The 26,446-nt window shown below is 40.2% G+C and overlaps 2 protein-coding genes across 4 annotated transcripts in view; both read left to right on the top strand.

Annotated features, from left to right (window-relative positions):
- Positions 1 to 1,281: 1,281 nt before the first annotated feature.
- On the top strand, positions 1,282 to 14,888 carry LOC133418437 (echinoderm microtubule-associated protein-like 1). Of its 3 annotated transcripts, none has more exons than XM_061707122.1 (7): positions 1,282 to 1,769; positions 10,709 to 10,903; positions 11,992 to 12,121; positions 12,527 to 12,628; positions 13,731 to 13,762; positions 13,882 to 13,908; positions 14,172 to 14,886. In XM_061707122.1, exons 1-7 carry the CDS (start codon positions 1,640 to 1,642, stop codon positions 14,447 to 14,449), a joined length of 894 nt encoding a protein of 297 aa, XP_061563106.1. In that variant the 5' UTR covers positions 1,282 to 1,639; the 3' UTR covers positions 14,450 to 14,886. The 3 variants fall into 3 exon arrangements, with proteins under 3 accessions (XP_061563106.1, XP_061563105.1, XP_061563104.1); XM_061707121.1 differs by lacking the exon at positions 1,282 to 1,769 and adding an exon at positions 9,024 to 9,530 and having other exon boundaries at positions 13,734 to 13,762; positions 14,172 to 14,888; XM_061707120.1 differs by lacking the exon at positions 1,282 to 1,769 and adding an exon at positions 9,030 to 9,530 and having other exon boundaries at positions 14,172 to 14,887.
- A 7,545-nt stretch (positions 14,889 to 22,433) lies between these two features.
- Positions 22,434 to 26,446, top strand: part of evlb (Enah/Vasp-like b) — a 92,327-nt gene continuing 88,314 nt past the window's right edge. The window contains exon 1 of the mRNA XM_061707228.1: positions 22,434 to 22,820. Coding sequence (XP_061563212.1) covers positions 22,816 to 22,820 — 5 coding nt within the window. The 5' untranslated portion in view covers positions 22,434 to 22,815. The remainder of the gene's footprint in view (positions 22,821 to 26,446) is intronic.

Raw genomic sequence — 26,446 nt, 5'->3', positions numbered from 1 at the left:
ATAGGCCTATAGCAGCATATCTACCGCGAAGCTATATTTGAGACTAACTATTATAGTCTTGTTCTATAGCTAGAGTTTACACTACCTAGAGATTTACCAACACCAGCTAGAGGTTTACTAAACACTAACTATAGGCTTTACTAAACAGAAAGGTTTTAAGTTTAGTTTTAAAGGTGGAGGTGGTGTCAGCCTCCTTAACCCAGATTGGAAGTTGGTTCCATAGTAATGGTGCCTGATAGCAGAACGCCCGCCCTCCAAATCTACATTTAGGTCTAGGAACTACGAGTAAACCTGCACTCTGAGAGCGGAGCGCTCTGCCAGGAACATAAGGCACTATCAGGTCTTGTAAATACTGCGGAGCTGAGCCGTTTTGGGCTTTATATGCAAGTAATAAAATTTTTAATTGGATTCTGAATTTTACAGGTAGCCAATGGAGCGACGCTAACACTGGAGAGACGTGGTCAAACGGACTATTTCACAAAAACTTGTGAAGGAAGTTGTCCAGCTCTTTTTACACGGTGTATGTTAAGGGTCGGTGAGAAAAAACAAAAAGAAGTACCCCCCTTTCTTCAGACCCTCGCCTCGTTTGGGTGGTGTTTTTCGAGCCCTGTCCCTCCTAAAAATACTTAATATATTTTGTTTTGACATCAGATCATCTAATAAACTGTTTCTTTTAGTGTGTGCAGATTATTTAAAGAAACAGTGGGGAAAAAAAGATCTGATTGAAGTGTTTCTTCCGTCACCGGATTTAGACAGAACAGCAGACATAACAGGAAATGATGCTGAGAAGACAACTGATTTTTTTGTTTTTCAAGCTGAGGAAAAAAGCTAAAGAGTTTTTATTAAGGCTACACATCACATCTCTCTTCATGCCAGAATGCTTGGTCTGATCAGCAAGTTGAATCCCATCTGCTGCGCGAGGAATCAATCCAACAAATTGTCAAATAGACAGAAAGCCCGCTTACACAGGGGAGACCCCGACACAATCGTCTAAATAGCTTTCCGTCTACTCCTGTTTCTTTCTCTGTTGGTTTAATTACCACATCCGGCTTATTGTCCTCTTGATGGCTATAATTAATCAAGTTCTGCTCCCTAATCTCTGAATCTCATCATCCTTACAGCACTCCAGGGCTGACCACGCCGGATGGTTGCCTGAAGTAAGCTCTTTCGGGGGAGCGTAATTGTGTGTTGTCTGCAACTTTGCGTGCAGCAGCAAATTGCTCGATCCCACCCCGCTGTCTCTTATTCTGTCGTCAGGAGTGTGTTCTTCCTCAGCACACGGGTCGGTAATTGCTGCATGTTTGAGGATACCAGTTGTTGAGTTTATCTCTCAGGAACTCCCATCCATCATCAGGTGACTGTTAAGGTTGCTGGATCCACCTTCTTCACTCCTGCAGTCTTTTCCTCTCAGGAGCTTCAGCTGGCTTACCGGTGTCTTAATCTGTCCTCTGAGTGACATCACTCCTTCGCTCAATCCTCACTAGACATAAGACGAGGGAGGAGGACAGCAGGAGGCGGAGGCGGAGGCCACCGCCGGGCCAGGGAAGGTGAATCAGCTCAGCAGTGAAGGTTGACGAGACTCAGTAAAAGCTTGCAGGACCACACACTGACTTGACTCCAGCAGGAGGGCGACGCACACATGGACGAGCTGGTGGACCACGGTCTGGGGGGGATGGAGGAGATGCCCCACAGCCTGGCGGCCAGACCCTCGCTGAAGGACAGCTACCACAGCGACTCCCTGCTGGCGCCGGACACAGACTTCATGACAGGTACGGTTGAACGAGTTCAGATGATTAAGGGGTCGCAGGAAGATGCCTCACCGGGGGGGCTTTCTCTCACGGATGTGAATGCAGTTTACTTTTTAGGAGTCTCAGAGGAGCATCAGTCAGTCTGCATGAGTCAGAGTCAGAAAAAGATCAAACTCTCAAGTAGAGATGGGCGGTATGGACCAAAAAAATTAATCACGATAATTCTGGCATTTATCCTGATAACAATAAAAATGACGATAAAAAAATACCAATTCAACTCCATCTTTGTAACTATAAATCTATCACCACATTCAGTCTTTGGAGCCAAATCACTGCTCTAAAAGATACTAAATACTACTAAACTACAATGGGTGTGTTATCTTTCTTTCTTTCTTTCTTTCTGTCTGTCTGTCTGTCTGTCTGTCTTTCAGGCTCATTTCCTTCCTTCCTTCCTTCCTTCCTTCCTTCCTTCCTTCCTTCCTTCCTTCCTTCCTTCCTTCCTTCCTTCCTTCCTTCCTTCCTTCCTTCCTTCCTTCCTTCCTTCCTTCCTTCCTTACTTCCTTCCTTACTTCCTTCCTTCCTTCCTTCCTTCCTCTTTTCTCCCTTCCTTCCTTGTTTTCTTTCCTTGTTTTCTTTCCTTGTTTTCTCCCTTCCTTCCTTCCTTCCTTCCTTCCTTCCTTCCTTCCTTCCTTCCTTCCTTCCTTCCTTCCTTCCTTCCTTCCTTCCTTTCTTCCTTCCTTCCTTCCTTCCTTCCTTCCTTCCTTCCTTCCTTCCTTCCTTCCTTCCTCTTTTCTCCCTTCCTTCCTTGTTTTCTTTCCTTGTTTTCTTTCCTTGTTTTCTCCCTTCCTTCCTTCCTTCCTTCCTTCCTTCCTTCCTTCCTTCCTTCCTTCCTTCCTTCCTTCCTTCCTTCCTTCCTTCCTTCCTCTTTTCTCCCTTCCTTCCTTGTTTTCTTTCCTTGTTTCCTTCCTTCCTTCCTTCCTTCCTTCCTTCCTTCCTTCCTTCCTTCCTTCCTTCCTTCCTTCCTCTTTTCTCCCTTCCTTCCTTGTTTTCTTTCCTTGTTTTCTTTCCTTGTTTTCTCCCTTCCTTCCTTCCTTCCTTCCTTCCTTCCTTCCTTCCTTCCTTCCTTCCTTCCTTCCTTCCTTCCTTCCTTCCTTCCTTCCTTCCTTCCTTCCTTCCTTCCTTTCTTCCTTCCTTCCTTCCTTCCTTTCTTCCTTCCTTCCTTCCTTCCTTCCTTCCTTCCTCTTTTCTCCCTTCCTTCCTTGTTTTCTTTCCTTGTTTTCTCCCTTCCTTCCTTCCTTCCTTCCTTCCTTCCTTCCTTCCTTCCTTCCTTCCTTCCTTCCTTCCTTCCTTCCTTCCTTCCTTCCTTCCTTCCTTCCTTCCTTCCTTCCTTCCTTCCTTCCTTCCTTCCTTCACGTACGTTGTGCGTCGATTTAACCACAGAACCATAAATCAGCTTTACACTAAAACATGATCAACGGGAATTTATCGATTTTACCACGAAATGACAAATTCTTATTGTGGGGAATTTTTTTGAAGGTATATCGTGAACGGTAAAATATCGCCCATTCCTACTCTCAAGTGAAACCTGATAATGTGAGACTCTATAAACCTTCTCTGTATGAACGGCCACTACAAACCCGTCATTCGTGCCAAATCTTAAACCTTTGTGTGTCATAAAGCCTTTAAAAAGTTTTATAATCTACTGGAGTGATTGCCTGTGCAGCAGTACAGATAAGCATAAACATGACGTCTCCTGTGCCGGGTCGTCAGATTGTGGGAGTCGTGCCGAGGAGATTTAGGGAAACATCTTGTCATCTGCTGACATTGATATTAGTGGGCTGATATGCAAGGGATTTCTCGTGCACGTGGCCTGTGGGTGCCAGCGTGCACAGAAGTGCTGCTGCTCAAGAGACACCATCTGCATGCAGAGATTAAAAGACTCCACCGGTTCTGATTGCTGCAATTATGCCTCCATTTAATTTATATCTGCATCCTATCCAGGTTTGTGAATCCTGCTGTCTTGTGCATGTGTGTGAAATGTGAATGCATGACTCCTGCATGCTTGTGTTGCATGAAATACATGCACAGGGAGCATGTCCGCCCTGAGTTAGTGCAGAGGACCGAGCCGCGGCTCTGCTAATTCTCTTTTACAGCGCAGGGATTATGTGCTATTCTAATCCCAATCCCATATGGTGCGTGTGGAGGTGGCACGAGGATGATGTCACGGCCAGGACGGGAGGAAGAACAGAAGATCACGAGCCTGAGAGTCACAGCTCTCCACGAGGAGCAGATTACTGCTGGCTGCACGCTTGGACGACCTCACTGAAAGTCCTCTCACAGCGGATCATCGCTGTCTGGAGAAAACGACTCTCGGCCTACTGGCAGCTCCTGAACACGACCTGCTGGGGTTTTTATCTTTAAATCATTAAAACAACGAAGCCCCGCCCCTCAGAGGAAAGAAAAACAGGGGGTAATACTAAGTACCCCCTCGATTCAGTAACTTCTAGATCAGGGGTTGGCAACCCAAAACGTTGAAAGAGCCGTGGGTTGCTGACCCCTGTTCTAGATCCACATTTAGCAACAATGACAAATAAATAATAATTGGACCAAAAACACAAAAAACTAATATGTCTGGAGCTGCAAAAAATGAAAAGTCTTGTATAAGCCTTAGAATGAAGGAACACATGTAGCTATATTAGTTATAACTGGGGGAAGAGTTCTTTTTTCATTATGTACTTCGAGAAAAATTTCGAAATGTCAAGAAAAAAGTCGAAATGTCAAGATTAATGTTGAAGTACAATCTTTAGAAAAAAGTCGAAATGTTGAGAAAAAAGTCGAAATGTCGAGAAAAAAGTCGAAATTTTGTGAAAAAAAATCAAAATGTTGAGAAAAAAGTCGAAATGTCGAGATTAATGTTGAAGTACAATCTCGAGAATTAAGTCGAGAAAAAAGTTGAAATGTCAAGAAAAAAGTCAAAATTTAAAGAAAAAAGTTGAAATGTCGAGATTAAAAAGGAAAGGAAAAAGGAAGAAAAAAAGAGAAAAAAAGGAAAAAATAAGAGTAAACAAGAAAAAAGAAGGAAAAAAAGAAAAAATAAGAAAAAAGTAAAAAAGAAGAAAAAAAGGAAAAAAAAGGTCAAACATTTTTGAAAAAGCTCCAGGAGCCACTAGGGCGGCGCTAAAGAGCCGCATGCGGCTCTAGAGCTGTGGGTTGCCGACCCCTGTTCTAGATCCACATTTAGCAGCAATGACAAATAAATAATAATTAATGTATGGCTATTACCTGGTCTTAACTTTTTAACTTAAACTATTTTATATACGTTCGGCTTTTATTAAATTTCTGTACAACTCAAGAATTTACTTTAAATATTTTCAGGGAGTGAACATGAAATGATGAATGATTTAACCATCGCGACATGAAAAATGTAATTTTATTTTACTGAAACGCCAGCTTTAATACCATGTAATATATAATGTAATATAATATAATATAATACCGTGTCACAAGCTCGTGTTTCTAAGACAAACAAACAAACCAAACACGACAAGCCAAATCAATGTGCAGGACACGGTGATCCGCTGGAGCAGCCAGATTTTTCTCTTTTAAACTTGTTTTTCTGACTGTTTTGTATCTCAGTTAAATGTCTGCCACTTGTGTAAAAGGCTCGGACGTATTTCCTCAGCCTTCACCGCCTCTTGTTGAACTTGTAAGACACAAATGAAATGAAATATGAGCGTTCACCAGTTTATTCTGATATCAGCAGCTATAAATGTGGATTACAGGCAAGAAACTATCCCCGACAATAAGATGATTGTTACTGATTATTGATTAAACTGATTATTGCTGTCATACACTGGTTGTCCTGTAATAAAATGAAAACAGTGACAGTCAGTGTTCAGGCAGGTATGATATCGGCTGGACCGTCTAGTTTCAGGTAAACAGACTCCAGACTGGAGTAATCGTGAGTTTAAGACAGTGTCTCCCAACCTGGGGTCCGGGCCCCCCCTGGGGGGGCGCCAGAGATCTCTGGGGGGGCGCGAAACTTTGTCTGCTTTGAGGATATGCAGTTGTAAAAATTATATTTACACATGTTAAATAAATAAAAAATCATAATAACACACCTAATGGAATACAGTAATCCAAGTCTGTATAAACCCACTTAGAAATATATTTTGGTCATTTTAAAATACTAAGTTATTTATCAGGATAAAAACTTAAAAACGTATTATTATATCATTATTCAACATTTAATCATACTACTACTCCGACAGGAAAAATGTTAAAAAATGTTGCTCTCATATTAAAAGAGACATTTTTCAAAAATATTTTTACGTCCTTGCAATTATTTTTTGTGTGTATTTTATACATTGGTGACACAAAAAGAAGGTGAGAAAAACAAAGTACAGGGTAAACCAAAGAGAAATGTATAAAAAAAAACAACACAATTAATGTTAATTTTTTCAATTAAAGGTTTGTAACGCATAACTTTACTATTTTGGTGCTAGTACGTACGGGTCAGGGGGCCTGGCTGGTCTTAGACACAAGTAGGGGGGGGGACAAGGAAAAAAGGTTGGGAACCACTGGTTTAAGGCCACGTTTACACATAGCCCTTCACCTCTACGTTTTCAAAAATATCCTCGTTTACACGAACCCGCATGAAAATGCTGTAAAGGTGCTATGAGCATCCAAACCTGCAGGGGGCAGTGTAACGAGAAGCGTAAAGTCATGCTAGCCAAATGGAATCCTGGAAAAAACATCAACAAATGACACGTGTGAAGCCTGAATAATATGGTTCCGCGTTAAATCGACGGCGTAGCCTACGTACGGTGCGCGTCGCCGCGTACCCTACGCCTTAGGCTCTGCGTTGGTGTAACGTGGAACCATAAATCAGCCTGGACTGCCAGTTACTTCCAAGACGGAACAAGAGTCTTTCGTTTGGAGTGACAGAGAAGTGGAGTTACTTTTAAGTGTGACTTTAGAATATAAAACAGGTAAAATAAAAGAAAATATTGACGTGTCCAAACTAATTGTAAACACAGGTCGCACAAATGATGCTGGTGACGTTTCTGTTTCCTCCGTTTTCCTCCGTTTTCCTCCGTTTTCCTCCGTTTACAAGCAAACGTGAAAACTGAGTTTTTGAAAATTTCACTTTGGCCGGAGTTTTCAGAAATGATCGTTTTTGGGGGCTTTGAGCTCCGTTTTCGTGTAAACGAACGGCCAAAACTCATGAAAACGCCATCGTTTTTGCCCCGTGTAAATGGGGCCTAAGAGATAGGGTTTCGGGGGGTTTGTGGCCCTGTGATGGACTGGCGACCTGTCCAGGGTGTAACCCCTGCCTCTCGCCTGAAAATGAGCTGGGATAGGCTCCAGCAGACCCCCGTGACCCTGCAAAGGATATAGCGGGTATAGAAAATGGATGGATGGATGGATGGATGGTTTCGGGGGGGAAGATGACTGATTGTGACGATGACCCTGTTATTCACCTCATCTCTCAGAGTGAAAACTAGGAAACACAGCTCCTCGTGGAGGGTTTGCTCAGACACACGTCTGCAGCTGCTACAGATAAAAACACTTTTTCCTGTATAAGAGCTGCTCCAGCTCGTCGTTACATCCATCTCGTTCTCCGAACCCTTTCAGCAAACAGTTTCAGATATTTATGCATCACATCAACTATCTCAAAGTTTGTCTATTGTAAGAATTTCTCTTTCTATTCTGTTCAGTCCGTATTTTCAGCTTTCAGGGACGTTCATGCTGCCGATCCTTAATGTGCACATACGTTGCTTTTGTCTTTTTTATCAAACTGAAATTTCTGTTTAACCCTTTGATGCTGGATGTATCTGATCTGAGACTACCACTCCTGAAATCTAAAAAACAATTATACAATGAATGAATAAATAAAACAAATAAATACAGAATTATCAAATGTATTTAAAATTATATAAAAAAATATTATTAAGAAACTGTTCAATTCAATTGCAATACAAAATTAACACTTCAAATTAAAAAAAAGGGATTGTATGTGTATGACATCATATGTCAGGGTTAAAATATGAATATATTTATTTGACCGTAGGCGTAAGTTCACTGAAAGTGGTGAAAAGCTGTAACCCTCGTACAGCGGTTGCAGTGGTGTCAATTCAGTGGAGGCTAAGGTATGGCAAGGTTACGAGTCACAGAACTTAACTAGAGTATCAATCAACACGTCCAGAAAATACTTATCACACAAGTCTGCTATGGAGCTTATCTGTGTGGTCAAGAAAATTGGAACTTTTTCAAATGCAGTCTCACTCACTGCAAAAACTAAAAATCTTACCAGGAATAATTGTCTTATTTCTAGTTAAAATGTCTCATTTTTAGTCAAGAAATCTCATTACACTTAAAACAAGAGTCATCACCAGAAAAATAACTTGTTATTTGACCATTTTCACCTGTTTCAAGTAAATTTTCACTTGAAATAAGTAGGAAAATCTGCCAGTGGGACAAGATTAATCTTCTCATTACCAGCAAAAACATAATTTTTCCACTTATTTTAAGTGAAAATCTACTTGAAACAGGTGAAAATGGTTGTTTTTGAGTCTTGTCTTAAATGTAATGAGATTTTTTTTGACTAAAAATGAGACATTTTAACTAGAAATAAGACAAATATTCTTGTTAAGATTTTGAGTTTTTGCAGTGTATAATAACTAGTGAAATCAATCATGTTGTTCTGATTTGCATTTGTAGTTATTCTATATGTATTAAGTAATAGAATAATCAATACAAATAGACACAGAGTACTTACATAAATGTATTTAAAAAACAAACATTTACATTTTCCCTTGAAGCTGAGGTGTGGCGGCTGCCATACCTTGCTATATATAATATATAATTGACGCCCCTGAGCGGTTGTGGTATCCAGGTTGGTTTAAACATGGGAGTTCGGGGACATTGGTTTTGGAGTCAGCCCCTAGTGGCCATTAGAGGAACTGAACTTCCCTGCACCTCCGGTCACGGCTGTTACTGATGCACGGCGATGCAGCTTTAGTCGTACTTCTGCTGTTTCCTCTCCGCGTCTCCCTCCGTCACTGTCACATGGGCTTTAACTGCGGGGGGTGGGGTCAAAGCAGCTCAATCTGGGGGATTAACATTGTACTCTGCAGTCACACACACACACACACACACACACACACACACACACACACACACACACACACACACACACACACACACACACACACACACACACACACACACACACACACACACACACACATTCATGCTCACATAAATCCACACACACACACACACACACACATACACACTCAAAACCAGACAATTCAGGCTGAATTGGACAAGTGCTGAGTTTTTAAGCATTATCAACCCCACCCCCACCTTGATATACACACACCCAACCAAAGCAAAAGGCTTTAAGCTCCGTCACACATCACCTCGTCCCAGAGAGATCCAGGCGACAACCAGGGAAACAGGAACAGGTCGTAAAACCAGCGTCTTCATCTTCATCCTGTTGCTGATACCTCCATGCAGTTTGGACGCTGGAAAACTCCAGAGGCGCTCATCTGTTAGGGTGTGAGACGTACGTGGAGCGACGGGGATGAGATCCTCATAGACCGCTGCCAGGTGAGATGGAGGGAGAGCCGGGCCGTCTCAGCGGAGCCAGAGGAGGGAAGAGAAGCGAAAGACTGTGCTCACGAGAAGAGAAGAAGAGGAGGAAGACGCATGGACCGGTGGAAACTGGCTGCCAGAGAAACCCTGATGTCTCAGCCGTGTCCAGCACCTCTCACGGTATCTGTGCCTTTGTTACCGCGTTACCGCTAGGGATGCTCGGTATGGACTAAAAAATGTATCACGATAATTTCCGGCATTTATCCCGATAACGATAAAAATTCCCTTCCTTCCTTCTTCCCTTCCTCTTTTCTCCCTTAATTCCTTCCTCCTTTCCTTATTTTCTCCCTTCCTTCCTTCCTTCCTTCCTTCCTTCCTTCCTTCCTTCCTTCCTTCTTTCCTCCTGCTCCTTCCTTCCTTCCTCCTTTCCTTGTTTTCTCCCTTCCTTCTCCCCTTTCTTTCCTTCCTTCCTTCCTTCCTTCCTTCCTTCCTTCCTTCCTTCCTTTCTTCCTTCCTTCCTTCCTTCCTTCCTTCCTTCCTTCCTTCCTTCCTTCCTTCCTTCCTTCCTTCCTTCCTACTTTTTTCCCTTCCTTCTCTCCTTCCTTCCTTCCTTCCTTCCTTCCTTCCTTCCTTCCTTCCTTCCTTCCTTCCTTCCTTCCTTCCTTCCTTCGTTCCTTCTTCCCTTCCTTGTTTTCTCCCTTCCTTCTCCCCTTTCTTTCCTTCCTTCCTTCCTTCCTCACTTCCTTCCTTCCTTCCTTCCTTCCTTCCTTCCTTCCTTCCTTCCTTCCTTCCTTCCTTCCTTCCCGGAATTTAGGGGAATTTATCGTTTTTACCATGATATGACAAATTCTTACCGCGAGGAATTTTTTTGACGGTTTATCGTGAACGGTAAAATATCGCCCATTCCTAGTTACCGCCAACAGTAAATGACAATCAGGCCAAAAATAAGGGGGAGAAATGATTTGTTTGTGACAGCGGTGTTCCAGATATGTGTGTTGTTTACATGAGTGTGGATCATCTGCAGGTCCAGCTGTGTCGTGACCTCATTACCTTTGTTGGGTTTTTTTGCCACACAGGCATCAATAGGAGATGTTATAGGGGCTTAACATCTATTTTTTATTTTTCTTTTGTGCAACAAAAACATTAACTGCGTTACGGAGCCCTGCAAACATTAGTTGCCTTCTCAGATTTCTCTCCGTTTGGTAGAGAAGAAGTCATTAGTTATGTAGAGCATGGCAAGATAATCTGTGCCCTGGAGAAATGCGCCGAATAATCTGTCTTTTTTAAGGATTCAGGGATCAGAATCTCATTTCATCTCATCCTCACTCACCTCTCCGACTCCCCCCGTCTTCCTGCAGATGACCGCAGCTCGGCGGCCAGCGGCCTGGACGTGGCCGACAGGCTCACTTATCTGGAGCAGAGGATGCAGATGCAGGAGGATGAAATCCAGCTGCTGAAGATGGCTCTGGCCGACGTCCTCAAGAGACTCAACATCTCCGAGGAGCACCTGGCTGCTGCTGCCGGCGCAGGCAGGAGAGCGCCGGGCGTCAAAGGTGAGCCCAGATCTGCGTGATCTGTTAACCCAAGCATTTAAAGGAGCTTGAGGCAGGATTGAGGCAGGATTTATGAACAAAAATTCGTATAAGTTTTAAGTTTTCTAGTAATAATGTCAGATGAAGCGTTCCAAACCAAAAAGAATGAGCCCTCTAGCGTATCCGTTGCCTTGAACAGGCTGTGTGCTGCAAAATGTGCTGCAATTGTGGGGCCGAACGGAGAGATACACCAAATGCTCAAAAATTAAAAACCAACATATTAATTCCTAAAAATCGATTCATACGTCTAAAGATCGATTTTTTTTTTTTTTTTTTTTGGGGGGGATTTTTTATTTTACTTTTATTTATTTATGTATTTTTTTTTTTTTCATCATTACATTACAACTTTTGTTATTTTTTTGTTTATCCCCAAAAAAGGAATGTTTTGTTGGACACGAGAATAACTGGTGCCATGTTTTTGCCTTTAAATATGTTTAAAGGTATGAAAACATTAAAGTTTAAAGTTTAAAGCATAAATTGTCTATATTTCATTATTTTATATACTGTCTTGGGGTTACATTTGCAAAAAATGCTAAACACCAAATGCTCAAAAATTAAAAACCAAAATAGACAGAAAATGGAACAAATAAAAACGGAATGTGGGAAAAAATAAAACCGATTTCATCGTCTCTGTTTCCTCCCTGGATCTGTTTGGTAATTCTGATCCACATGATGTTTCTGAAAGCAGTTCTATCAGCATTCTGGGAGCTGATTGGTCCTTACAGCATCATTAGCTGCCAATACTTGCTGCTCTCAATATAATACTAGTAGTAATATTTTGCATAACTACAGTCATATAATTCATGCAACAGCTCAAAAAACAGTTTTAATAACACTAACCCAAATCAATATCGGAATCGAATCAAATCTTGATAATCGATTCTGAATCTTAAGAATCGGAATCGAATCGATTCTTGACATTTGAATCGATCCCCAGCCTTAGTCAGATGGAACTTTATTTTTGCAGACAACAAACAGATCCGTCACAACAATAACTGGGAGAATGAACCTGAAACCTCCCCCTCACACGTGTGTTTGTGTTTCCACAGCCAGACCCGTGTCCCTGGCTCTGCCCCCCAGGCCGCCCATGGGGGCCTCGGCCGCCGCCGCTCTGAAGAAGAGCACCACGCTGCCCTCCAGCCCCGCGGCCAGGAACTACAGCCCAACGTCATCACGCAGGTAGCGCTCTGATGACAGGTGTTCATGTCCTTGGAATAAACATATCAGGAATATTGTGAGGTGTATTTTTCCGGGCTGATTCGAGCTTCTGGTTCAGTATAAAAACGGAGGTTATTGTTTCTCATCTTTGGTACTGGGATGACGCACCGCCAGGATGATGAGAAAGCTGTTACATAAGGCATGAAAGTGTGTGAATCAGACACCTCTCAGCAGTGAAGCATCAGTCTCAGATCTCAAACTTCACATCATATTCTATAGGCTGGTATCAGCAGACCCCCCCACACACACTATCAGGAAAACACGGCCCCTAAACGCTTATAACGACATCTGTTTACATTTACAGTCGAGATAGATAGAGTTTGTTTTTCTCTTACCTTCTTCTGTTTTCCTTCTTTTTCCCTCCAGCAGTGTGAAGAGCCCACTAGGCAGCGTGAAGGACAGTCCGTGTAAGACCAACAAAACACGGACTGGATCCACATCGTCAACCTGTAAGAAAATTCCAGAAAGGTAAGAGATCATTCCTGCATCATATAAGACATGAGTGAAGCAGTTCTGCTCTTATTACTTACCTTTACACAGGGATATATACATATATACACATATATATATATATATATATATATATATATATATATATATATATATATATATATATATATATATATATGGGTCAATGACGAATAAGGATTTTCAACAGGTCAATTTTAAAATATTTAAAAAAAGAATATCCATCGCAGTAGTTTTTTGTGAAGATGAATTGGCACTAGCCTTAAAAAAGGTCATGTGGTGCAACCATGATTCATATTAAAATAAATTAATTTCCTGAACATCTTGACATCTTTTTTTTTACAAGTTTTCAGTCTTATACAAAATCTTTTGTTTTTTTAATGGTCGCGCCACATGATATTTCATAAAATGGACATCATCAGTCAAACTTTGTTTGTATATTATGATGGAAATATAAATACAAATGTGTTGCAATCTTACACACTACAAGACATTTCGGAAATCATGCCAGATAAGATTGATTTAAAAACATTTAGAGTGATTTCAAAAGAAGAGTCATGGTCGGACGGTGGCACCACATGACATTTTGATGCTTAAAACAACAACAAAATCCCAAATAACTAGTATTTTTTGTAAAATTCAAGCGAGTCCATATGTGGGACAGATATGGTATTTTTTTTTTATTCATTTAAACCTTTTTTGAATTGAAAAACAATCTGTTTTTCAGAAAATATAGGCGTCACGTCATTGACCCATATATATATATATATATATATATATATATATATATATATATATATATATATATATATATATATATATATATATATATATATATATATATATATATATATATATATATATATATATATGCAACTCTTGTGTGCAAAGAAAAGGAAGAAAAAGATATATATACATATATGTTGTGTATATATATATATATATATATATATATATATATATATATATATATATATATATATATATATATATATATATATATATACACTACACTGTTTTTTTCTGCCGGGACCTCTTTCAAAATCGACTCTGTGACCCTGTTTCTCTTTCCCTCCTCGTGGTTTCGGTCCCGAACCAACAGCAGCAAGTCCAAGGAGGATGCGGTCAACGTAGGTAAGACATTCCTTTTTTTTATCAGGACTCAAATAGCGTAAAGATTTACCTAGACAACCTTATTTCCTACGTATCAGTGAATGAAATTGACTGTGTGTCTGTGTGATGTTCTGGTGCAGGAACGAGGCGTGTGACTCACTGCAAAGGTAGGCTTTGTTCCTCACGATGAACACTTTATTGAAATATCCGTCTGACAGAACTGTGTGTGAGCTCTTCTTTTGTGCCCGTCCTTCATTTTTCATGCATGCATCTCACCATGACTTATCTGCCTCCCCACCCTCCCTCCCACCACCCCACTCTCCCGTCCACGCATGCCCCTCCATCCCCTCTCACGTCACTCTCTCTCCCTGCCAACGCATCCTCTTCGTCCCCGTGTCGACCCTCAACCTCATTTCACCACTTCACTTAGTGACTATGCAGATCTGTCTGAGCCCCCTCACAAAAAAGACTGGGTCTTCTGAGGCCGCCGGGTCGGCGTCGGCGGTGCCGGCCGACCGAGGGCCCGAGGCCGCCAGCCCCGGCCCGCCCGAACCCAACGGGGGCGGCAGGCCCGAGGTTCGGAAACCCACCCCGTCCTTCACCTTGAACCTGCAGAAAACCACCACCAGCCAGAACTCTGCGCAGGACACGCCCAGCTACAAAAGCCCCATCAAGTCGCCCAGCCAGTACTTCCAGATCTGTTACTGACTCAGAAAGTATGAAGGCACATTTTTTGAGAGTCAGTTTTGAACTTAATTTGACAATTACTCCTTTCCTTTGTATTTTTCTTCTTTCAGCATTTCGAATATTGTGTTTTACATTGATCTTTTACGAGTTTAGTTGACTTTTTCCTTTTTTTTCAGCTTTTTCATGGGCTGCAGAGTAGTCGTGACTGCGTTCGTCAGACTCTAAGATGTTTGTATTTTGCTCCCCAGGGTGCGTGTGGTCTCCGTTACAGCTCTGTCAGTCTTTGTGAGAAGTTTTTAGTTATGTTTCTCAGAGTTTGCGACCATCAAGTGTTCGATGTAAGGAGGAGGAGGAACTGAGAACCCGTTTGCTGTGCTGTTTAAATTTGTGTTTTTGATGTTTCAGACTTCACCTTACCCAAGAAAAAGTTCCAATTCATAAGAAAAAATAAATAAAAAAACTGAAAAAAAAAACCCTGTGATCATTAATGGGATGGATTTTCTTTATATTATCCAGCACTATGTGTGTAAAGAGCAGAGGTGTCAAAAGTATTCACATTCATTACTCAGGTAGAAGTATAGATACTACAGTTTAAAAATACTCCTATAGAAGTTGAAGTATCAACTCAAGTTTTTTACTCACGTAAAAGTATAAAAGTACTGGTTTCAAAACTACTTAAAGTATAAAAGTAAAAGTAATGTAAGGGGGAAAAAGCCATTAAGGACAAAAGCCATTGAAAATGAATGTATCTTAGTATAATGTAAATATATTAAAGAACCATATATGTGTACTATTGAGCATTAACATGTTTCAGAGAGCAGGAGATATGATGACTAGTTGCCTATAAGTATTGTAATGGTGCAAAAAGTCAAACTTCAGAGGCATGTTATCATTTATCATAACCTTTATTGGAATGTACATCCAAGTTTAGTTGCAGGAATCTGAGGGAACGGATGTAAGAACAAAACTGGACAAGAACATCTGAAACAACCACAACCAAATTCCCTCTATCCGGATGGAGCAATTTAACTGGATAGTTTTTTTTTAAAGGCCGAAATGAAATAGAGTAACGAGGCTGTTTTTAAAATGTAAGGAGTAAAAAGTACAGATAATTGCGTAAAAATGTAAGGAGTAAAAGTAAAAAGTCGTCTGAAAAATAATTACTCCAGTGAAGTATAGATAACCAAAATTTCTACTTAAGTAAGGTAACAAAGTATTGGTACTTTGTTACTTGACACCTCTGGTAAAGAGTTTGTCAGACTGGGGTGATGAGTTATCTTCAAGCAGGTACCCCGTTATCACCCCATTATCTGGTTCCTTGGTGTTGTTCAGTATAATCAAGCCCGACAACAGAAGAGAAGAAAAGTGCGGCCACTTTAATAAAGTATTTGACTTGTGAAAGGAGGCCACAGCGAACAAACAGTCACTGAACTCTAACATCTATGAGAATCATGAATCGTGACATTTTCAATTGGGTGCAAATGTACTGGATATGAAAATACAGAAGCTGCACACCTGCTGTGAACCTAAACTATATTTCCAGGGAGATCCAAGAAAGCTGCAGTCAAAAGAGTGGTGCAGCTTTGGTGCATCACTGCCGGTGAAATGATGAATCCCGACAAAACCTGAAAAACGTTAGAGCTGTGGTTTTATACCAGTGAAGAAGGATGAAATGATTCTATCGGTAGAAGGATGATGAGGTTACTGGCAGGGGGAGGTCTACAGGAACACCAAAGAGGAGATTGATGGATGTAGTGAAACAGGACATGAAGTTAGATGGTGCGATGAAGGCTGAAGGGAACAGATCAGGGGAAAAGAAGAAGAGGAATGATTGAAAGAGTAATCTCCTTGTTTTTAACGAAGCCTCATCCCCTCCTGTGAGCAAAATGACAGAATAGTGGTCAATAGAGTCAGTGTTACAGCATGTTAACTCAATGAAATGCTCAAGTCTGCAATTTACCAGTCACTCTATGGAGCACTACCACCTGTGGCCACATGGGGGCGACAAATCTGCTGTGTTGACCAAAGAGCTACTGACATTACCGTACTAATCAGTCAGGGGGGTTCTCACACAAGAGGTGCACTTCATTGTGTCTTACGCCAGGAGCTGCCCCCAGGTGATCAGAAGAGGTGTTTCTATATAGAGTGGCTTTAAGAGACTCAGACATTCACATGATCTCTGTCATTTCAAACACTGATGTCCGTGTCACCCTTAAAATTAATCAACGGGTTCTATATTCCTGAACATGTCAGATGATCAGTACTCGAGTTGTAAAAAAAAAATCAGGGGGGATGGTGGATTTTATCATATGGGGACAGATAATTTGTGCTGATTACAAATAATATAATATATTACAAATAATAGCACTGACCAAAACACCTGCAGAAATACTGCAGGAATGACATAGCAGCAGTTAATTGCAGCCTTCTGTAAGCTTTAAATATCCACTGGGCTTACATCAAATACATCAAAACACAAAAATAAAAAACACTTTTCTGAACTTATCAATATGACTCTGTCCTTCACAGGATAAGTAACATGGATCACTGCAAAAACTCAAAATCTTAACAAGAATATTTGTCTTATTTCTAGTTAAAATGTCTCATTTTAGTAAAAAAAATCTCATTACACTTAAAACAAAACTCATCACTGGGAAAAACAACAATTTTCACCTGTTTCAAGTAGATTTTCACTTGAAATAAGTAGAAAAATTTGCCAGTGGAACAAGATTTTTGCTTGTAATAAGAAGATAAATCTGAAAATGTATTTGAAACAGGTGAAAATTGTCAAATAAGTTATTTTTCTGGTGTTATTTTTCTGGTGATGACTCTAAATGTTGAAATAGCAGTAAAACCACATTCATTGATGAAATGACATAAGGGATGGAAAGGGGGGATGGCAGTTTTACAGGGGGATGATTTTGACCGTTTTTATTTCAGGGGGGGGGATGATTTGGACCGTGTTTATTTCAGGGGGGATGCCATCCCCCCTCATCCCCCCTCAACTCCAGTACTGCCGATGATAACTGTGGGTGCAGCAGCTGGCTGCCTCACTAGCTTTAGACCTTAAAGTTCTTTGCACACAGCACATCAATGACGGAAAGATCTTAAAGCAAAATTCTTCTTTTGTATCTTCACTCCAAAAAGTGAAAAATCATACAAAATACAGAACCAAATTCTTAACTTTTCTAAAAAAAATAAATAAAGGATGCTGGTCAAAAGACTGTGTTGCTCTAAGGTCCAGTGACTTCCAAACTTTCACTGACTTACCGTATATTTATTCTACATACAACAGCCAATAGAAATGCAATATTCTGCTTTGTCACTTAGAACAAATATGAATCAAAGGAATCTTGCCAAAAGGTATTAATCTTCTTAAATATAAATTACATTTATGCAAACTGCCTAAAACAATAACTGCAGGGTGAACTGTTTTGAGCTGGTCTGTCCGGCCTGTTACAGGGGCGTGTGCACACATGTACCATTATTTTTGTGGTATTTACGCAGCATCACAGACGTCTTTCATGCTCCAGCTGTTAAAACAGTTCACTTTTGATCCAAGAGATTGCAACTCCTTACCAAATAGAAAATGTGATCCCTCCATCAATAGCCTCAGGTCAAGTTTCTCTCATCAAATATATGGTGTACCTCAGAGGTCATATTTGGGATCAGTTTATTTCTCTTCTTGCGTATTACCGTATTGTCCCGATTATAAGATGACCCCCTGTTTTTCAAGACTCAAGTTTGAAGAAAGACTTTTTGAACACCAAATTCAAGTTTTATACAGAAAATAATGACAGTACATCTGAAACAAATGATTATAACAATATATTCGAAAGAAAAAGCATGTTATTTTGCCTCATTGAAATCATTATCTTGAAGTTTGCATCATAACTTCTCCTCAGCTGCCGGTTTACCTGCCAAACTTCCACCCACTTTTCTCCAGATTGTCGCTACGTTTCTCCACTTTCTGTTATCTCTTCTCTTATTTTCTTCTCTTTTCTTTCTTATACTATTTTACTATTTTTTATTTTTCTTCTTCGTGACAGGGGTTCGCTTTGGCCTGGGGAGTTAAGTTCAGCATTCGCTTTAAAGATATCTGGCGCCATCTCGCGTTGTGAATGGGTATAACGTCTAGACCCCGAATGTAAGACGACCCCCACTTTTTCGGTCTTATTTCAATGCAAAATACACCGTCTTATATTCAGGCCAATACGGTACTTCCCAGGCTGCATCACTGTTGCCTCACAGCAAGACGGTTTCTGGTTTGAATCCCGGTACGTTGTAGATGTGAGCCTGCAGGAACTGAGGTCCCGTCCATGTTGTACCCCAGCCTTTAGCATTAAGGAGAGCTGAAATAGACTCCAGCAGGCCCATTTGACCCCGGATAGAAATAAGCTGGTGTAGAGGATTGATGGAAGAATATTATCGAACATTCAGTATATAAAATCCAGTATATAAACATATTTATCAATGTAGCTGCTCCCAATTTTTTCCAACTGGTTAATGAAAGTGCAACGCTCTGACTGATGGTTGTAAACGTTTTATTACAGTATTTTCTGTCTTGTAAACGCCCAAGACCAACGTGAACACTGAAATAAAATACACAGTGGCAAATATTCATCAGTGAAACCGTCATGTTCCCATATATGAATTGCTTAACTGAAACTTATTACACAAAATATTAATGCTCTCAAAATACAAATTATACACATATAAAGAAGAATATTTCACTCAATTGTCCATACCGTTTGCCCCTCCAACCAGAATGTTAAGAGTTGCTAGAAGTCCATTTCTTCCGTATTTCAGTTCTTTGTCTTCCAATTACTGCTTGCACGCACCAACAGACCCTGAAAAAACTCACGTCTCTACCAAAAGGCATCACGTGACCACGTGATGGCGTGGTCGTATGGCGTTATTAATTAACCAATTCTCCCCAAAGTATGCACACAATAATCAAAATATAAATGGATATTAAAGTAAAATAAATCAATTCACACAGAAAATAATGTTTATGTGTGTGTTCGCTACAATCAACAAAGAAAAAGTTTTAAAATACAATCGCAGTCCATTTTAATCCCCTTTAGTTTCATTACGTCTCAAATACACGCCTGACTCTTCCCTTCTCTAACAAAACATCCATTAAATAGCTCCAGGCTTCAGAGTCTGCAGCTGCTAGACCTTTGAACAAGAATTTAAGATGATCACACCTGCTTCACCCCTAGCTTGAAATTAACTTTAATATCTTCCCATTGACTTTTAAAGGTCTTTGTGGCCTCTTACATTCATATTTATTTACCTTAATTAAAAATAGGTTTTGAAGGCTGATACTGAGTTCAACTAAACATGTCGTGGTTAATAAACACGAGATTCCCAGGTCCAGCAACGGTTAAACCCAGATCATCATTTGCCCACTGTTGTGCTTGACAGTGGGTATGAAGTGGTTTTTTTTTAAAGTTATTTATTTACATACTGTGCAGAGTTTGCACTTTGATCTCATCTGTCCATGTAGTTTGTTCAGAGGCCATTTTACAAACCTCCGTCGTGCTTCCATGTGAGGTTTTCTTCAGGAGTTCCTTCCAACCAAACTATGTTTGTTCAGTCTCCTCTTGAATATGCTGTTATAGACTCTAACGTCTGATATGTTGGGTCTGAGGTATATTTCTCTAAGTACTGCCCAGCCTTACTTTGGGATAAACTTGCTGGGACGTGCACTCATGGGAAGATTGCTAAGTGTCTTGAAAGTTTTCTACTTTTGAACCATCTGTCTGACTGTATAAACATGGAAACGCTTTTATACCCCTTTCCAGACTGATATTCAGCAGCAGTAGCTTCTCTAGGACCGTTGCTAATGTCTTTCCCCTTGGGGATTGTGTTAACGCGGACTTAAACACATGTTAGACTGGCAAACTGCCAAAATATCCCCTCTCATTCAGGACTGCGCACCTGCTTATGGTCAGAGCCTGATTATTAACTAAACCTGGTTGCAACATGTCAACTTTAAGAGACAGGGTACTTGGAATTGTCTAGATTGCTTTTTTTTCTCCAGAGTTTTTTTAATTAAATAAAATGATGAACAAAAGCTCGATGTTTCTTTTTTCTGAGGTTGTATTTGCCTAATACACTGATACAAATATTGTGCTTGATCTACTTAAAAAAAGTAAGGCAACTTTTTGCATGAGATTACTATGTAGATCAAGAAAGACTAGTCATTGTATAAACTACTTAATTTTTTGTATGTACATAATACATTTTTCAAGTACAGTCAACCTGATTGTGTTAAGTTTACTTTATTTATCAAAATAAAGTTCACTTTAAAAAGAAAAAAGAAGAAAAAAAGAAAAAAAAGGAAAAAAAAGAAAGAAAAACAATTAAGTTGACTTTACTTGCAAATGAATTTTGTACATACTAAAAATTAAGTAGTTTATACAAAGACTAGTCTTTCTTGATCTACATAAAAATCTCATGCGAAAAAGTTTCCTTAATTTGTGGTGTTCTATTTAAACAAATAAAGCATTTTTCATCTAAACGTTGGTCAATCTGCCCAATAGATTACAATTGTTAAAGGAAAAGTAAATTTTACATAAATAGCCTGCTTGTTAAGGAAAAAATGCACAATGTCTTGTTTTTAAATGCAGATTAATTTAAAAACTAGATGTATTCATGTAAAGCAACAAACTTCATTTTTAATTGTTAATATTACAGATTTAAATATGTTATATTTACATGCGCTTAGATTTATTTTTTTAAGTGTAAGACAAATACATTATGTCCCTACACATGCACATATGGCACAAACTTTTACATATGACTTAAAAAAGTGTCATATATTGTGATACATTCTGAAAATGTATTTGAAAACAACATTAATAGGCAGAGGTGTCAAGTAACAAAGTAAAAATAATTCGTTACCTTACTTAAGTAGAAATTTTGGTTATCTATACTTCAATGGAGTAATTATTTTTCAGACGACTTTTTACTTTTACTCCTTACATTTTCACGCAATTATCTGTACTTTTTACTCCTTACATTTTAAAAACAGCCTTGTTACTTTATTTCATTTCTGCCTTTTAAAAAACACTATCCAGTTAAATTGCTCCATCCGGATAGAGTGAATTTGGTTGTGGTTGTTTCAGATGTTCTTGTCCAGTTTTGTTCTTACATCCGTTCCCTCAGATTCCTGCAACTAAACTTGGATGTACATTCCAATAAAGGTTAGGATAAATGATAACATGCCTCAGAAGTTTGACTTTTTGCACCATTACAATACTTATAACTAGTCATCATATCTCCTGCTCTCTGAAACACATGTTAATGCTCAATAGTACACACATATGGTTCTTTAATATATTTACATTATACTAAAATGTATTCATTTTCAATGGCTTTTGTCCTTAATGGCTTTTTCCCCCCTTACATTACTTTTACTTTTATACTTTAAGTAGTTTTGAAACCAGTACTTTTATACTTTTACTTGAGTAAAAAAACTTGAGTTGATACTTCAACTTCTACAGGAGTATTTTTAAACTCTAGTATCTATACTTCTACCTGAGTAATGAATGTGAATACTTTTGACATCTCTGTTTAAGAGACAGGGTACTTGGAATTGTCTAGATTGCTTTTTTCAGACTTTTTTTAATTAAATAAAATGATGAACAAAAGCTCGATGTTTCTTTTTTTCTGAGGTTGTATTTGCCTAATACTAAGACAAATACATTATGTCCCTACACATGCACATATGGCACAAACTTTTACATATGACTTAAAAAAGTGTCATATATTGCGATACATCCTGAATATGTAGGCCTATCTGAAAACAAGATTAATAGGTGTTTTTCCTCCCATGTGACGGCTGTGTTGTGCTCCCAGCTGCACAGTTGCCGGATCCCCGGCCTGAGGGCGCTGCTGCGCAACACAAGCAGCGGGACGCGCGCGTTTAAGCCGCGCGGCTCCCGCATCCCTCCATCCTCTCCATCCTCTCCATCCTCTCCGTGCAGCCTCCCAGCGGTCGGAGGCAGGAAAAGATGGCACCTCTCAGATGAAGCCGCTCTCAGGCACTCCGGCCGGCGTTTTTCGTCCCTCAGGAAGCGGCGTGCTGCCTGCTGAAATGGGTCGGAGCGGACCCGCAGCCGCCTGACGGACTCCCGGGAACAGTTCTTTCTCAGAGGCGGACCAGGAACACTGCATTTATCCACACCCTGTCATCCTCTCCAGCATCAACATCTGCACATCCAGCCGACTCCAATCATTGTTGCTTTTTCTGCTGAGAGGCCCAGGACCGCTGCTGCTGTGGGATCTGGACAGGTTTTTTTTTTTCTTTAGGGTCCAATTTAAGAAGCTCTATAAGAGATTATTGCTCCTTTCATTCAAACGCACCACGGAGGAAGATGAGGTAAGTGGGTGTTGATCTTTTGATGCTCAAAGTCCACTGAGATTCTGCTGCAGAATATTTCACGGAAATTACTGAATATTATACTATTATTAAAAAAGAATAATAGATGGAGGTATTGGCGCAGTTTAATTCCGAGGCCTGATGTGTCGCCGCATCACTGCTGATTGTGGATGGAGGACCACCGCCTGTATTGACTGGCGGGTCACCTGCTGGCCCACACGATGGAAACTAATCATTTAAACTCCAACAACATCCCCACAGCTGTTGATATCCGTAATGCCAGCTTTTATTTGACACCAGCATCATCTCAGACTCCAGCTCGCTGTGTCACGTGGAGGCTTGTCTGTAGAGAAAACCAGTCGTTGTCATAGAAACAAACTAGACAAACGCAGGAAGAGTTTTTATTATGGTCCAAAAGTGAGACACATATCAGATGCATTGTGTGTGTTTAGAAAGTAATCCCTTTTGTTTCTGGGTTTTGAGAATAAGCGTGTGTGTGTGTGTGTGTGTGTGTGATAACATGAAACCTGCTTGATGCTCACACACCTCTGCCTGAGAACCAATCAGCTTCGAGTATTGGCCCGGGTGTTGGGACGCACAGCTGTCTCTGGGACGCATGCACTGGGTTTACTGGCTCACGGGGAGCGCGTATCAGGGAAATTGTCACTGGCAGTCACGTTTCTGCAGCCAATCAGCTGCGAGCTTGCTGCCGCAAGGATGTGGGTGAGGCTCCGGCAGCAGCACAGCTTCACCATGAGGGGAGGCTGACTGATGCTGGTGATGAGGATGGTTGCCTATTTACCTCAATATACATGTTCACCGTTATAATAATGTATATTATGCACACAGAAATATACACTAATGTAATGCAGTTTGTTTTTAAACTATATGATAGGGTAAAATGTGTGTTTTTGTTTGGTTGTGTGTTGGATCTTTGCTGCTCTGGGACTCCTCTCCAGTGGCAGAAGTGTCAATTACCCAAGGACCAAAACCTGGTCTTTATTAGGGAGGATGTCATGTTTGCGGTTCTGGTTAAGGTTGGAGTTCAAATATAAACTGAGTTTCAGAGGTGTCAAAAGTATTCACATTCATTACTCAGGTAGAAGTATAGATACTAGAGTTTAAAAATACTCCTGTAGAAGTTGAAGTATCAACTCTAGTTTTTTACTCAAGTAAAAGTATAAAAGTACTGGTTTCAAAACTACTTAAAGTATAAAAGTAAAAGTAATGTAAGGAGGGGGAAAGCCATTAAGGACAAAAGCCATTGAAAATGAATGCATCTTAGTATAATGCAAATATATTAAAGAACCATATTTGTGTACTATTGATCATTAACATGTGTTTCAGAGAGCAGGAGATATGATGACTAGTTGCCTATAAGTATTGTAATGGTGCAAAAAGTCAAACTTCAGAGGCATGTTATCATTTATCCTAACCTTTATTGGAATGTACATCCAAGTTTAGTTGCAGGAATCTGAGGCAACGGATGTAAGAACAAAACTGGACGAGAACATCTGAAACAACCACAACCAAATTCACTCTATCCGGATGGAGCAATTTAACTGGATAGTTTTTTTTTAAAGGCCGAAATGAAATAGAGTAACGAGGCTGTTTTTAAAATGTAAGGAGTAAAAAGTACAGATAATTGCGTGAAAATGTAAGGAGTAAAAGTAAAAAGTTGTCTGAAAAATAATTACTCCAGTGAAGTATAGATAACCAAAATTTCTACTTAAGTAAGGTAACGAAGTATTTGTACTTCATTATTTGACACCTCTGTTGGCTACCTATAAGTCAATGTCTAACGGGTACACACACTTTTTCACTGTTGTGTTGCCATTCCCTCATCATCATCATCATCATCATCATCATCATCATCATCATCATAATCATAGGTTGGGTTTCCACTAGTCATATCAAAACAAACCGTGTACTGCCTTGTCCACATCAACCACATTTCAGTCATTCATCCTCTTAATACAAAGGTGTGATTGTGTTTTGGTACCGGAGGTGCTGTGGTACATCCAGGTGCTCTGTAGGTGGCAACACAGGCTGTAACTCGTAGCAGGCTGGTCGTTTCACGTCAGTTTGAACTGGGTCACCTCCACACGTGTGAGTCAGCGCATTAATCCAACCCTGTTTCATTTGCCGTGCTGTTATTGCTGTTATTGGTTTTATTCTTAGTCAGCAAACGTTGACTAAACTGAGGCGTCTTTCAGAGCAGGGGAATCCCACCCTTTAATTTCCTAAAAGTTTTCCACTTGTATCTACTTCCTGCCGGAGCGGTCAGATCTCAGGTTATGGTTCTGTGACATCAGCTGGGCTCCGTTGGGAATTCTGGAGGAGAGCCAGGATCATCCCTCTCCAGCTGGTTCATAGATTTGTAAATATTAATCCGTGAGCAAGACCCCTCATCAATAGGGCTTTTTATGTATTTTGTAACGCTTCTTCAGTCCTTGATAACAAATCCTAGTTCCTGCAACTTGTTTATTTACAAAGACGGGCTAAGACGAGGGGAATTCAGCTGGATCCAATATGTAAATATATGTTTATATATTTATTGAAAGTAAAATGCAGATGTGATTTGTTATAAGATGTCATTTGAGTCTTGTGTACCTGTTGACAGTTAGATACGATAACTACATACAGGACTGTCTCAGAAAATTTGAATATTGTGATAAAGTTCTTTATTTTCTGTAATGCAATTAAAAAAAACAAAAATGTCATACATTCTGGATGCATTACAAATCAACTGAAATATTGCAAGCCTTTTATTATTTTAATATTGCTGATTATGGTTTACAGATTAAGATTAAGATTCCCAGAATATTCAAATTTTTTGAGATAGGATATTTGAGTTTTCTTAAGCTGTAAGCCATGATCAGAAATATTAAAATAATAAAAAGCCTGCAATATTTCAGTTGATTTGTAATAAATCCAGAATGTATGACATTTTTGCATTACAGAAAATAAAGGACTTTATCACAATATTCTAATTTTCTGAGACAGTCCTGTAAATCCCTCAGCGCTCACAGCGCCTTGGTGACCTCCCGTTATCGCCACCACCTCAGTTCGGTTGTATGGGAGCGTTTCAGTGTGCACTGAGAGCAAAGCAGGTTTATTGATTCTGTATCAGCAGTGGTGGCTGATGTGTATTGACAGGGGCCGTTGGTGGCATGTGAGTGACCCACATGTGTGACGGTAACAGCAAATCTGTGCTGAAGGGTCTGACGTACTTAGCGCTGATGGGTTTATGGTCATTCATACCCCCAGGGAGGCTGGTTAACAATACTGTTGTGTGTTTCTTACTTCACATAGGTTGATGTGTACACTGACACTGTCAACCTGTACTCTGTGCAACGCTGAAATAAATCATGGAAAGTTTATGGATTATGTCCCGCCAGCTTTCTCTCTCGGGCTTTTGCTCTCTCTGCACAGCCATGAGCTTTCAAGCTGAACAGGTGTCCTGTTGTCATCCACTTTTTCACTGTTTGAACTTAAAGGAGCATGAGGCTCCTTTTAAGAAATGAGACTCTCTAGCGCCACCCTTTGCCACGACGGCCGTCGGGGGTACTGCAGCCAACAGTGAAGCCGACACGGGAGAACGGGGAGAACGTGCATGCAGCGTC

The sequence above is a fragment of the Cololabis saira genome, chromosome 18, assembly GCF_033807715.1.
Source record: "Cololabis saira isolate AMF1-May2022 chromosome 18, fColSai1.1, whole genome shotgun sequence".
NCBI lineage: Eukaryota > Metazoa > Chordata > Actinopteri > Beloniformes > Belonidae > Cololabis > Cololabis saira.
Note: the sequence above shows the minus strand (reverse complement) of the source record. Positions and strands in the feature narration are given on the sequence as shown.

Bases quoted from the DNA above. Each gene is read 5' to 3' on its own strand.
- LOC133418437 (XM_061707120.1), top strand. From the start codon at position 9,371: ATGGAGGGAGAGCCGGGCCGTCTCAGCGGAGCCAGAGGAGGGAAGAGA. The intron at 9,531-10,708 runs GTATCTGTGCCT...GTCTTCCTGCAG, and splicing joins CGTGTCCAGCACCTCTCACG to ATGACCGCAGCTCGGCGGCC. The intron at 12,122-12,526 runs GTAGCGCTCTGA...TTTTCCCTCCAG, and splicing joins AGCCCAACGTCATCACGCAG to CAGTGTGAAGAGCCCACTAG.